At 49.3% G+C, this 12,564-nt stretch overlaps 1 protein-coding gene across 2 annotated transcripts in view; it reads left to right on the forward strand.

Moving 5' to 3' along the window:
• Positions 1-8,336, forward strand: part of USP31 (ubiquitin specific peptidase 31) — a 51,513-nt gene extending 43,177 nt beyond the window's left edge. For both annotated transcript variants that reach the window (XM_088801162.1, XM_074322568.2), the window contains one exon: positions 223-8,336. In XM_088801162.1, the coding sequence (XP_088657288.1) occupies positions 223-1,784 (1,562 nt within the window). In that variant the 3' untranslated portion in view covers positions 1,785-8,336. The remainder of the gene's footprint in view (positions 1-222) is intronic.
• Positions 8,337-12,564: the final 4,228 nt, after the last annotated feature.

A 12,564-nucleotide genomic window follows, 5' to 3' on the forward strand; every position in this document is an offset into this window, starting at 1 on the left:
GAAAGAGGTGCTTGCCGATCCCCAAGTTAGAATGCCCCTCTTTTATAGACGAGGGACCGGGGCTCAGAGAAGTTGAAGTCGCATGGCTACTGCTTGACCCCAGACATACGGGCTCTGAAGGTCACGCTCTATCATTCCACGAGACTTGCCTGCCTTCCATCTTTACAGGTTACTGGGACTTTTTTCGGTTTAGTTTAACAGTGTTCTCTTTGCTGCATTCAGGAGGTTTCTCAGCTCGACCATTTGTGAGAAGTGTCCAGCGTCAGAGCTTGTCATCCAGGTCTTCTGTCACCAGCCCCTTGGCCGTCTCTGAAAGTTGCATCCGACCTTCTTGGTCCCTGTCTGCTAAGCTGCAGCTGCGGTCCAGCTCTCCTTCCCGGTTCTCAGGGGACTCCCCGATTCACAGCTCTGCCTCCACCTTGGAGAAGATTGGGGAGGCGGCGGACGACAAGGTCTCCGTCTCTTGCTTTGGTAGCTTGAGGAACCTTTCGAGCAGTTTCCAGGAACCAGGCGATAGTCATAGTCGCCGAGAGCACAGGGCTATGGGCCGGGCCCCTCTGGCTGTCATGGAAGGCGCCTTCAAAGACGAGTCAGACGCCCGCAAGTTGAACTCCAGTGCTGCAGACACACAGAGCAAACACCCAGCACAAGGGGACCGCTTGCCCCCCACCTCTGATCCATTTGATAACAATAACCAGATTGCTTATGTGGATCAGAGCGACTCTGTAGACAGCTCTCCAGTCAAAGAGGTGAAACCCCCGAGCCACCCAGGCTCCCTCTCAAGGAAACCCGAGAGCACAGCCCAGAGAGCCCCCAGCTCCAGAGGCACATCGGAGCCAGATGGAAGCTCGCGGAAGGGGCGGTCCGTCTTGGCCAGCCAGGAATCATCTCTGTCAAGTCCATCCCCTTCTTCTCCTGTTTCTGGAAACATTTCTGTCAAGCCGCCCCGCACCCGAAGCAGAGCGGAGTCTTCCAGGGCCGGTGGGCGGCACCCCTCCCCGGCCCGTCCCAGGAAGGCGTCGTCCTCCTCAGCACAGAGCCCCACGCCCTCCCCGTCCCCGCAGAAGCCCAAGCCAGCTTCTTCCCTCACTTACACGGCTTCCTCCACAACTGCCAAAAAGGCCTCGGGTCCCGCCACGAGGGGCCCCTTCCCACCCGGGAAGGGCAGGACTTCAGACCGGAGCTTAAGCAGAGAAGGCTCCAGACAAAGCCTGCTTTCGGACAGAGCCAGTGTCAGCTCCAGCTCCAAACCCAGCTCCCCTCGGGTGAGCCAGGCCAGGGCAGGGGAGGTCCGAGGGGACGGAAGGCACGTCAGGAGCTCCTCGATGGCCAGCCTGCGCTCCCCCAGCACGAGCACGAAGGCTGCTCTGAAGAGGGACAGCAAGTCGGAGGAGAAAGGACTGTCCTTCTTCAAGTCGGCCTTGCGACAGAAGGAGACCCGGCGGTCCACTGACCTTGGCAAGACGACCTTGCTCGCTAAGAAGGCCGGCGGGAGCTCTGTCAGGTCAGTCTGCAGGAACGCCGGGGACGACACAGCAGAGAAAGGCCAGCAGCCTCCAGGTTGCCAGCAGCCAAAGGCAAGTACACTTGTGAAAGAGCAGCTTGTCTCCAAGGACCCTGCTTCTGCGAGACACTCCCTGCTGGCCAGTCGCAAGGCCAAGGCCTCCCAGCTCGGCTCTGGGACACCCTCATCTCCTGCTGGCGGGCCGTCCAACGAGAAACCCTCCAAAAAGTTACCTGCGAGCATGCCAGCCTCTGCACGGCCTTCTCAGAAACCTCAGTGACACCTCCGCGCTCCCAGCGTTTTGTCTGTAAAGATGTTTATTTATTTAGAACCCTCTCCCTCCCACCAAAGCCCTTTGCTTTGTTTTGTATTTTTTAGGTTCCGTGCCTGACTGTGTGTGTATGTGTGGGGGTGAGTTATGTGCGCACGTGTGCAAAATTCAATTGCAAATTGTTAAAAGCGTCGCCTTATTCTGCCATTGAACCAAATAACAGCCATAGGCAAAGCATCGATACCTAGCTAACTGGAAAAATTATAGACGATACCCTGGACGGTCCCTTTAGCAACTGTACATATTTCTTTTTAGAGAACTTTCATGACTTCTGTTGGATACTGGGGTTTCCAAACCTGTGAACCAGTTAAGCTATCATTAGTGTGCTCTGTAGAAGGATGAATTATTTGACATGGGTTTCATCTGAGCAGGATTTGTTCTCCCTGCAGATTGTCATGTGGCACCAGGAGTTCTAAAAACTGTGACACTAACAATGAAACAAACCGAGAGAAAACTTGCTTTCTGCACTTGGGCCCATCTGCCAGTCTTTGTAAAGGGCAATATTTTAACACTAATGTTTCTCAGGTACATACTCAGCTGTGTAGGGTGGATGTGTATCAGTAAAGGGTTACAGGGGAAGGTGGCCTGTCGTGACTGTCATTTCTCCTACTGCCACAGATGAGAGTTTTTAGAGGTAGAAATGAAGTCTTTTACCACACTCATATCTGCAAAGATGTGTGTCCCGGAAGCTGTCTTGATGCTTGGTGCGTGTCACAAGAGATGGCACATTGGATAGCCAGAAAGCCAGTCACTAGTAGTAAAATGTTTTTTCCTTCTAAATTTGTTAGCTGACCGTTGGGATTTTGAGATGTCGTAGAGCAGTTACCACCTTTGAAAGATGCCCCAAAAAAATGGATTCTCAACTGGATGCGTGACTCTGTACCGTTTTCCTCCTCTGGTGTTGCTTTCTTCTGTGTTAGAAGTTGAAAGCTCCATGCCCCTCGCCCCCACCCGCCCCCGCCCCCGTGTGCATCCCATGTTGCCTTGTCTTGTAACTTGGAGGGGAAAGAAGTGGCCTAATGCCACAAGTCAGTAATGGTGGAAGTGATGGGTAACTGTCACACGCACACTTCTGGTCCTGCCTGTCGAGCTGTTATGACTGCTTTTCAGGAACTCATTGATTTCTTCTTTGTGCGTGAGACTTAATCTCCTACGAGAGCTCAGCCAGCAGGATTGGAGGCTGTTCCGCCTGGCACTGTCCGTGCAGGTTGCATTTCTTGTTTAGGAAAAAAGGGAACCTCACAAAAATCTCACAGAGCCAGATACATAGTTTTTCAAGCTTGTTGGAGGTATCCTGGCAATTTTTAGCTTTTCCCAAACCCTTTTTCTATTTTTATTTTTTTAAATGTCGAGAGAGTCATGGTTCTGATTCTCTTTGAATAGCATTTGTCACTTTGCCATGAACTATAGCATGCTAAGTTTATATGCTTTTAAATATTAACTTTTCTGTTTGAATCATAGACTCTTCAAGTTTTTCCGGAACTCTCGGTGTACAGACCCATTATAATCCCCCTTCTCAGTGTGGCTGTGTGAGAGGTGACTAGACCACATACACATGCATCGCTGGGGATTCTGCACTGCCTTTTTTTTTTTTTTCCATGAATACCTCTTGGGAAACGTTCCCAGTAGGTTACTTATCTTAATTTTGCTGCTAATTTGAGCATTAGCAGGTAACTTGAAAGCCTGGAGGCCATATATGTTGAGGGTAGCTGGAACTTTCAACCCTCGTGATATTTAAGACTTACGTATTCAGCCCTGTGAGCGTTACCATAGTGCTCCACGAAGCGTACTGAACACAGCCCATTCCCCTTTGCGCTCAGCCCTGCCTTGCTTTCACTGTGCAGGCGTCTGGTTCGCCAAAGCAGCACCGCTGTCTCTGTAGTGGGATTGCCAGTGACCGGCCGCCTGCTGGGACGGCTTCTCCACGGCACATCAACAGCCCGCCCAGTGTTCGGCCGCTGCTGTGTGTCTGTAGCACTTTGATTTCCTGGAACAGATGCCGCACATGTGGGGTCATCAACATCAGGAATTCAGTGTTTGTCTACTTTGAACCTGTCCTCTTTCTTTTATAGGCGAATCGCATTTGAAATCCGTCTGCAGCTCTGCGAAGTCTTAGAATTATAGTTTTGACTACACAAATGGTTTTGATAACACCTTCTGCAGGGGGGTTCCAATCAGTTAAGCGTTACTAGAAACTAGTTTAATTTTCACAGTGCTAAATATTTTTATTCTTGACTGCTCCAGGAATGGATTTTCTATTTTGTCTAGTGTCTTAACAAAACAAAACAAAAAAACAACCAACTACAAACTCCTTTAATTTTCCATGGGATCTAGAAATAAAATTTCAGTATCTATAAACTGTATGTCTATGGAGTTTAGTCCTTGTTTCAGATTTACATGGAAAAAATCAAGTAGTACGGCATTGTCCAGGCATCTGGAAACTATTATATCTCTGTGCTTGGTAAACTTTGAAAAATTTTCTGCTTAACTGCTAGGTACAGTGTGTAAACCACAGAAAAGGATATTTTGCCCCAAAGTCTGGAGGTGCTCTCAGGGTGTAAAATACGGGAAATTGTTACTTGGTTCAGTTCAGTTCTCTGATGGGTTAGGGACCGGGTGTTTGTTTTGTTTTCTTTTCCCGGTGATGTTTGGCACAATGAGCATACATGTGTTTTGGGGTTAAAAATCGTCTGTAAGGACGGCAGAGCTGGGTGTCTGGCTGATAACCAGATGGGCCTGACTGGAGCAGTCATTTCCTGGGAGGCACAAAGTAATCACCAACCATAGTGTTGTATCTGTAATGTCCGTCTGCTTTTTAAAAACGTTTATTCCTGATTCCGTGCCCGGTAAATGTCCGTGCACTGAGGACGTATCATTCCTTGAGGTGGCCCCACCCCTTGCCTTGTGGTCCCTTCTGTGGCGTGGAAGCACAAAGAAACTTAAGCTCATGTCATCTCCAGACCCCCCCCCCCCGTGTATTTTCTCAGCCTGCAAGCGGCCTGTGAGTCAGCGATACAGCGCTGGCCCAGCGCAAGCGGTGTGGGAGCGTCCGTGGTGGTGATGTACGGCCTTACCTGTCAGCTGCCCTCGGCTTCTGTAATCATTCCCTCGGCATCCGTTCGTTCATTCTGCAAACATCTGTGGAGGGCCTGCACTGCTTGTGCAAAACTGCCGGTTTCTGGAATGCGCTGTGGCTGAGCAGCCCCGGGAGCGCCGCCGCCAGTGTCCTCCATGGAGGAACAGTCCTCCCGAACAAAGAGAGCGAATGGCTTCTGGTAACTCACTGGAGGCTTCTGCCCCCCCCCACCCCCCCACCCAGCACGTCTGTCCTGTTCAGGAACCAAACGTGCCCTTGTGCGTCTCTGCAGACATTCTGTGCTCACGTCCACTCTCACACAGCTGCCTCTACTGCGTAGGGGTTGGAAATCCATGGCGAGGTCACTTGTCATTAGAATTTGGCCACCCACGTCGGGATGAGATGGATGTGGGATTTTTTTGGTTGGGTAGAGAGAAAACTTGTCATCCCTCTAAAGTAACTATCCGGAAAAAAATCGGAGCAGTCTGTAAAGGACAGTAGTGGCCGCCTTTAGGGAAATGGGCAGAGAAGAGCTATGAACAAAGCTCATTTATTTCCAATAAACATGTTTTTGAAAGTAGACTGCCATCTGACGTTCCACTTCCTTCTGACATATTACGGAACAGCTGACGTTCTTGTTTTCGCTGGAGGTTATTATAATTATTGGATGTAAAGATAATTAGTGTTTCTGGGTTGGAATTCTGAGGTAATACGCAAATCATAAGCACAGTTTCAATAAAACACATTCTGGGAGGTGTGGGTTGGGCTTCGTATCATTTGGAATTAAAAAGAGCAAAACTTGCTGACAAGCCAGTGCCTGAGTCCCAACCATAAACATACGGAGTGTCTGTCACTGTGCAGGCGTCTGTGTTTAATTCCATGCAGCGGACATTATTGCTACACCTGAAGCGCATTTTGGGGGTGGGGAGGATCCTGTGCTTTTCTTTAAATGAAGTCAGTGTCTCACCCTGCCTTTTGGTCAACTCCGAAAGTGTGTGCTGCAGCTGCATTTTGAGCCTTCCCAGTCATTTCCCCCAAGTAATGAAAACAATTCCGCATGGCCTCCATCTAACCCGGAAAGCATGGCCTCATACTACCTATGCAAGCAACTAATAAAACATATCGACTGCACTAAATGGAAGGGTTTTTTTGTTTTGTTTTTTTAAAAAGGTACCTCTTAGATTACGGAGCTCTATTTTCAAATTTGTAGTTTTTTAAATGTGGCTTAATCGTCTGTCTTGACAAGTGTGAATGTGACTTCGTGCTTTGCTCTGCCCTTGTTTCTTCCGGCCAGTTCTGCTCATTGGGTAGATTGTTTAAGATAAGGGCTGGGCAAGCAGGGGTGGGATTGGATGTGCACACTGGTTTATATGCTGTATTGAGCTTGAAGACTTCCTAAAGTATTTTGTTCTAAAAACAACCTGCCATTTTGTATCGATTGTAATTTTTTATATCTCATAGGGCTCTGTCATGGTCACAAGGAGAGAATGTCTCGGCTCCACCAACCATTTTAACTTGCTTTTGTGGACATTTAGACTGTTCTGGAAAGCTTTGCGATTCCCCAGCCAGCCAGCCCCTGCTCACAGGAAAACTAAGCTCGTGGGGTTTGTGCTTGCCTCGTAGAGGGGGCTGTGTTCTAGATCCATCTCACATTCGTTTTAATCTGGTGTTTCCCAGTTTCGGGGAGCAGGGAGGCCCATAGTAGACCTGGGAGGCTTTTTCAGATCTCACGTGGACTGTCCCCAAGATTGTGTGAAGCCTCTTCTGAATGACGTATCTGAGGTTCTGATACGCAATGTTCGTCACAGTCGCCTGGGGAACTTTTGAAAATAGCTGGGGCCATCCCATTCGCAAGCGTTTGCTCTAATGCATACATGTGTGGTCCCCGGAGGGACCACACATGTGAAAGCTCCCACGTGTTTCTGATGCAGAATTGAGAAGCTCTGTGAGAGAGTGGGGGCGAGACTCACTGCGTGTGACATACTCAGGAGCCGCTCAGATCCCTCTGTCGTGTTGGAAGCAAAGATGGGGAGCCACTGCTATCAGCCTCCTGTTTGAAGTAAGGGGGTGGGGCATTTGTGATTCCCAGGGAGGCCCAGGCTGGAAGCTTGGAGCATTTCGTGGGTGGCCCGGCAGTCTTGAGTTTGCTGAGGCAGGCAGTGTCCCTGTGGGGTGTGTCCCTCCTAGAGCCTGTCCCGTGGTCCCACAGCAGGGCCAGCGCCTTGGCTGGTAGGGACGTCACTCTGAGTTAGTGCTGGCATGACACCTTAGTGGCCCAGGGGAACCTGTCCCGGCCTTTGATAGTGCAATGGTTTCTTTCCAGTTGCAACAGCGGACCCTGGGCTGTTGCCAGTTTTCCTATTTAGCTCCTTTCTACTTACCCAGAATATAGTTTCAGGAATTATTTTTAAGTTTAAAAAATGAATGTGAAGCATTTGGAGTCTTTTATTTTGGGTAAACCGCATTGGTAGGTTTTCATGTAATTTAAAAAAATCAAAGAACAGTCATCCATAAATCGGGCTGTTACTGATGGGGGCAAATGAAATTTACTTTTAATCTGTGGTGAGCTGAACGCAGTATACCATCCTCAAAATAACCGGCCGTGTGTGTCAGGTGGTTTCCTACTGAGCATTATGCTGCCTACAAAAAAAGAAAAAGAGAAAAAAACACACGACTTCACTAGTGTTTTCAGCACTTTAAGGTGTAAAGATATAAGGAGAAATCCAAGTTGGAAGTGTCCGTTTAGAAGGGCCACCCAGCGCAGTGAGACCTGTCGTAGTGGAGGAAACGCAATATGAAATTACTTAGGTGCTACTCTCAGTGGTAAGGGGTCATGACGCCAGAGGGGAAGGCAGGTAGGGCATTTGCAAGGCTGAAGCTCTGTGTGTGGGGGCCTTCCACATCCCCACGGACGTTCCCTGCAGGTAAGCTCACCGACTGTGCCTCTCACCACTGGTTAAAAGTGAATTCCAGCCCATTACAGAAACAGCTTCTCCACTGATCGCTGCGGTTTTTACACTGGGATTTCTATGCTTGTCTTAGCCGCTGCGTGTCACGCCACTGTACACAAAATGCCTTGGTGTTGTTCACGCACTACTCATAGTGATTCCTGTCTCATTTTCTTCTGTGGTTGTGCAGTAACATGGAAGGTAGGAATAGATCTTTCCTTGAGGCTGGGAAAAAAGCGTATCGTACATTTTAAATTATTTTAGAGCAAATGCATGAGATGTGTCACTGACCTCTGTTATTTATTTGTATGTTTTATTCATGGTGTATGCACTTTTAAGAAGCAGAATTTATATTTTTATGTTTACAACGTTTTATTTCTGGAACAACAGCTGATTATTTAGCATACAGTTGGAATTAAGAGAAAAGTGGAAAATGTAACAAAATACAATAAATTTATTACGTGACGCCCTCTTCAATCCATATTCCTCTTTCTCCCCCTTGCCAACCTCTGTGTTTTCAGTGTTGAGTAACCTTGGAAATTAAGCAGGTGTTTGCACTACACCAGTGTACACAACATGCCTTAAAACCGTAGTGGTAAATGAAAAACAGCAAGTCACAGAAGGATGCATATAGACACTATGTAAATTTTTAAGACAAATCACACCAATGCTTCTTTTTCCCAATCAAGGATTAATATTCCCATTTTCTCCACCAGGCGATTTGTCGGGAGCTCACATTCTAATTCAATTCCAGCGGCGTTTCAGGATTTCATATTCTTCCCTGCTTACCACACTTTTGTGAGGGGAGGAGATAGTGGAAAAGGGACCATTTTCTGGATCCTCACTTGCCCCCGATCGTTTCGTTTTGAACCATCCTGTTGTGAACAACTTGCCCCGCTGTCCTGAGCACAGCCCTCCCTGTTGAGGCTGTCATACCACATATGACCACACGGGGACACCAAACATCCCCACTATTGAAACCATGGTACAAAGCCAGGCGGGCTTTCCTTAGACTCTTGAAATGCTTGTTCGTTGCTGAGGGGTGCTGGTCAGTGAGCAGGAGTTCCACCTCCCATCAGTGCCTCTGCGCTGCTTCTCCCAGGAGCTGTGGAATCAGGTCACAGGGCAGCGTCGTGGCTTAGGGTTGGGGCAGGGAGACGGTTCTATCCCAGGACAAGTGTTGGACCTTGTGCCATGAAGCCCAGGGTATAGCACTTACAAACCTCTCTGATTCTAAACGGTAAGCTCCTGCTTTAGGTTCTGTTACAGAGCTTAACCGGTCGTACATGGATTATTCACGAGGCTTCCTTATGCCCGAGAGTGTTTGCGTGTCGTAAAATACACAGATTTAATAGTTGTGCAAATATTTGAGGATCATTCTGTCTCCTGAGAATTTGGAGGGTTGTTTTCACGTATCTAAATGGCGAGAACCTCCCTGTGCACTGACTTTTCCCTCCTGGGGGAAGCAGAGGCTTGCGGAAGCCCCTTGCCGTGGAGCTCACGCTCCCGTGCCCAGGGAGTGGTTACAGGCTACTGTAACTGCAGGATGTGCCTGGAGGCCTGTCCCCTCCCAGTGTCCCCTTTCTCTTTCCCAGGCCGGCTCCTGAGTTCTCCCAGGTGGATGGTTCGGCTTCCCTTCTTGCAGGTTTGTTCTAGGCCTTGAGCGGTCTCTACACGGGTCCCCTGGTAGGTTTCCCGTCTCTGGGTTGGTTGCGTCTGTCTCCTGTAGAACCGTCTGGAACTCATTCTGGAATTGATCTGGTTTTAACCATGTTCTTCACCCCGGACAACACTTTCCACACAGAGAGGGGGCAAGGGCTGTCTTCTCCCGGTGTGACACGGTTTTGCATTGTGCCATACAGCCCAGAGGCCTGGCACCCCATTTCTTGGAGGGTTCAGGGACATCAATTTGACTTCCTCTTCGGTTTACAACAGCTCAGTTTTTCCTGAAGAAAGTGAGGAGATAAGTGACGGAGACCAGTGTCATCAGAACCAGGCTCCTTGCCCCGGCAGCCTCTCTGATGCTTTCCTCTCCGGAGGAAGAATTCACAGAGGCCCGCCATGTGCGGATGTGTTCCCGGGAGTGGACGGTGTCACCATCATTCCTGCAGAGGGGGAGGTGTCCCTTTACTCTCCCGCTTAGAGTTGAAGGCCAATCTTTCTGCTTAGCCGTGTGTGCCCAAATGCTAGGGACACAACCGTACCCCAAGGAGTCTGCGGTCAGGTTGGTTGACAGATAATTAACGTTTCGTGCCATTTACTCATTGCTCTGTGCTCAAAGCATGCCAATTCCAGCCCCTTCTTCCTGTGTTTGCCTAGAAGCCTGTCTCTCACATGCCTCCCTGTCTTTCCGACTTGACTGAACTGTCACCAGCTCAGCGGGGCCTTCCCTGATCACCCTTTTAAAACATTCATGTTCTGTCTGTCCTCCCTACTTCACTCTCCATGTCACTTATCACCAAGCATCACGGCATGTGTGCATGTAATACAGTCATCCCTGGGAACCCGTGGGGCACTGGGCCCAGCACCCCCGCGGGTGCCAGAATCCACGACGCACAAGTCCCTTCGCCGACATGGCGCAGTCTGTGCACGTAACCTACACACACCCTTCAGGTACTTACAACACCTGACATCTGGGATGCTATGTACATCGTCTTTACACTGTGCTGTTGAGGGCATTAGAGGAGACAGTCTGTGCGTGTTGGACAGATGCAGTGTCACAGGCCTGACTAGCTCCATAGTACACGGCAGCGAGAGTGGAACTTGCTTTCAAATATTTTCCATCCGTGGTTGGTTGATCCCGCGGATGCAGAAAGCCAGGGCCTGACTGCTCCCAGGAGGGCAGAGGGGTCCGCCTGCTCTGTCTGCTCTGCTCACAGCTCTTTCCCTACACCTGGGGGAGTGCCAGGCGCACGCGGTCGCTCGGTGACCGTTCACCCTGAGGACCGGTGGACTGGCCTGGGCCTATCACGTAGCCGTGCTGAGTGTGCCTGCCTGTCCAGGAGAGGGCGAACCTGCATCGTAGAGTTGCGGGAGTGTGATGGGCATGAAGCCAGTGCTGGGCGCAGAGCCTGAAACAGGAACTGCCCAGGGAGAGATGCCAGTCACAGTAACAACTGAGGGGTGGGGGGAGGGGCGGGCCCTCAGGGAGATTTACGGTGGGAGGGGGTGTGTTGGAGCATAACGCACACGCTCCAGGCTGGGAAAACTGCCTGGAAACCCCGGGAGTCCGATCTTCCTGGAACGTAAGGCAGGAAACGGTGCAGGGGGAGGCGGGGTTGGCAGAGGCCGCGTCTACAGGGACCCTTCATGACTGAATTCATTTGTCTTGAAGTAAACGAGAATCTAGGAAGACATTTTAACTTCGGACAGGGAGGAGATCCAGTTTGTGTCTTGGCATGGTCACCATGGCAACAATGTGGTACCCAAGAGCCCTGTTAGGAGGTTGTTATGGGAACCTGGGTGACCTAAAGCACTGTTGGGTGGACAGAGAGGAGGGGAGCTCCTGGAGGGGGGACGTGCTCGGGCCCCTGAGGCTGGCGGCTGGGTTTGAATTCTGGTACCAGGACGTCCTGGCCGGACAACCTTGGGTAGGTTACTTCTCTCTGCCTTGATCTCTTCACCTGTAAAATGTGGTGACAGCATCCAGGTGGTCACTGGGGGCGGGGGGGCTTCATGGTTGGTTGATTTATATTTAGCACAGTTACTGATGTACCTGGTTTTATCTGCTGTGTTACTGTCTGTGATATTATTCCCACCTGTTTTATATTCCTTTCTCTCTTCTTGCCTTTCTCTTCGAGCAATCTAGCATTTCTTAAAATTCCAGTGTCTCACGGCCGTTAGCTTGTTTGTTATTCTTTTGCTCTCCTTCCAGTGCTTCGCCTTGTGCTTTCAACATGCAGGATCGATTTATCAGCGTCTAAGTGAAATAAGTAATTTTCACCCTTTCAGGGCCTCCGAACACTTGAATGCCATTTTACTCTTTCCACCACTTACTATCTGTTGTTCTGCTTCCTAAGTCTACGTATATTTACCACATGTAGATATATAACTTGTATAATTGGCATCGTCACTAACGTGCGGGTCAGTATTGGGTTTACCAATATTTGCTTCCCGTTGCTGTCATTCCTTCCTGCATTTTGGGGTTTCTTCTGTGATATTTTATTTCTGCCGGAAGAATTCCCTTTAGTGTTTCTTTTTTAAGCCCGTGCTAATGATGCATTCTCTGTGCTTTCATGAGATTGGAAGTGTCTTTATTTTGTCTTGACTTTTGAAGAGTATTTTCACTGGAAATAGAATTCTAGGTTGGCAGTTACTTTCTTTCCTTTTCATCACATGGCCTTCTGACCTTTATCATTTCTGTAGATACGGCAGCTATTTGTCTTCTAGCTGTTCCTTTGAAGGGATGTGTCTTTTCTAAATGCTTTGAAGATGCCACCCTTTGTTTTTTATCAGTTTTATTCTGTTGGGCCTAGGCGCTGGGTTTTTTAATTTGTTTGTTTTGATCCTGCACGTCATGCATCAGACTTGGGAACTTGCAGCCATTATCTCTTTACAGCTTCTGATCCATTTTTCCACCCTCTTCTAGGACTCAGTAAATGGCAACACTGTCCACCTCAGCTTCTTAGGCCAGAAACCCACGGTCCATCACTCACCCCGCTCCTCACGTCCAATCCATTGGCAGGCCCTGTCCAGCTCTATTTCC

Source organism: Rhinolophus sinicus, chromosome 10 (genome assembly GCF_057876585.1).
Source record: "Rhinolophus sinicus isolate RSI-liver-muscle chromosome 10, RSI-T2T, whole genome shotgun sequence".
Lineage (NCBI taxonomy): Eukaryota > Metazoa > Chordata > Mammalia > Chiroptera > Rhinolophidae > Rhinolophus > Rhinolophus sinicus.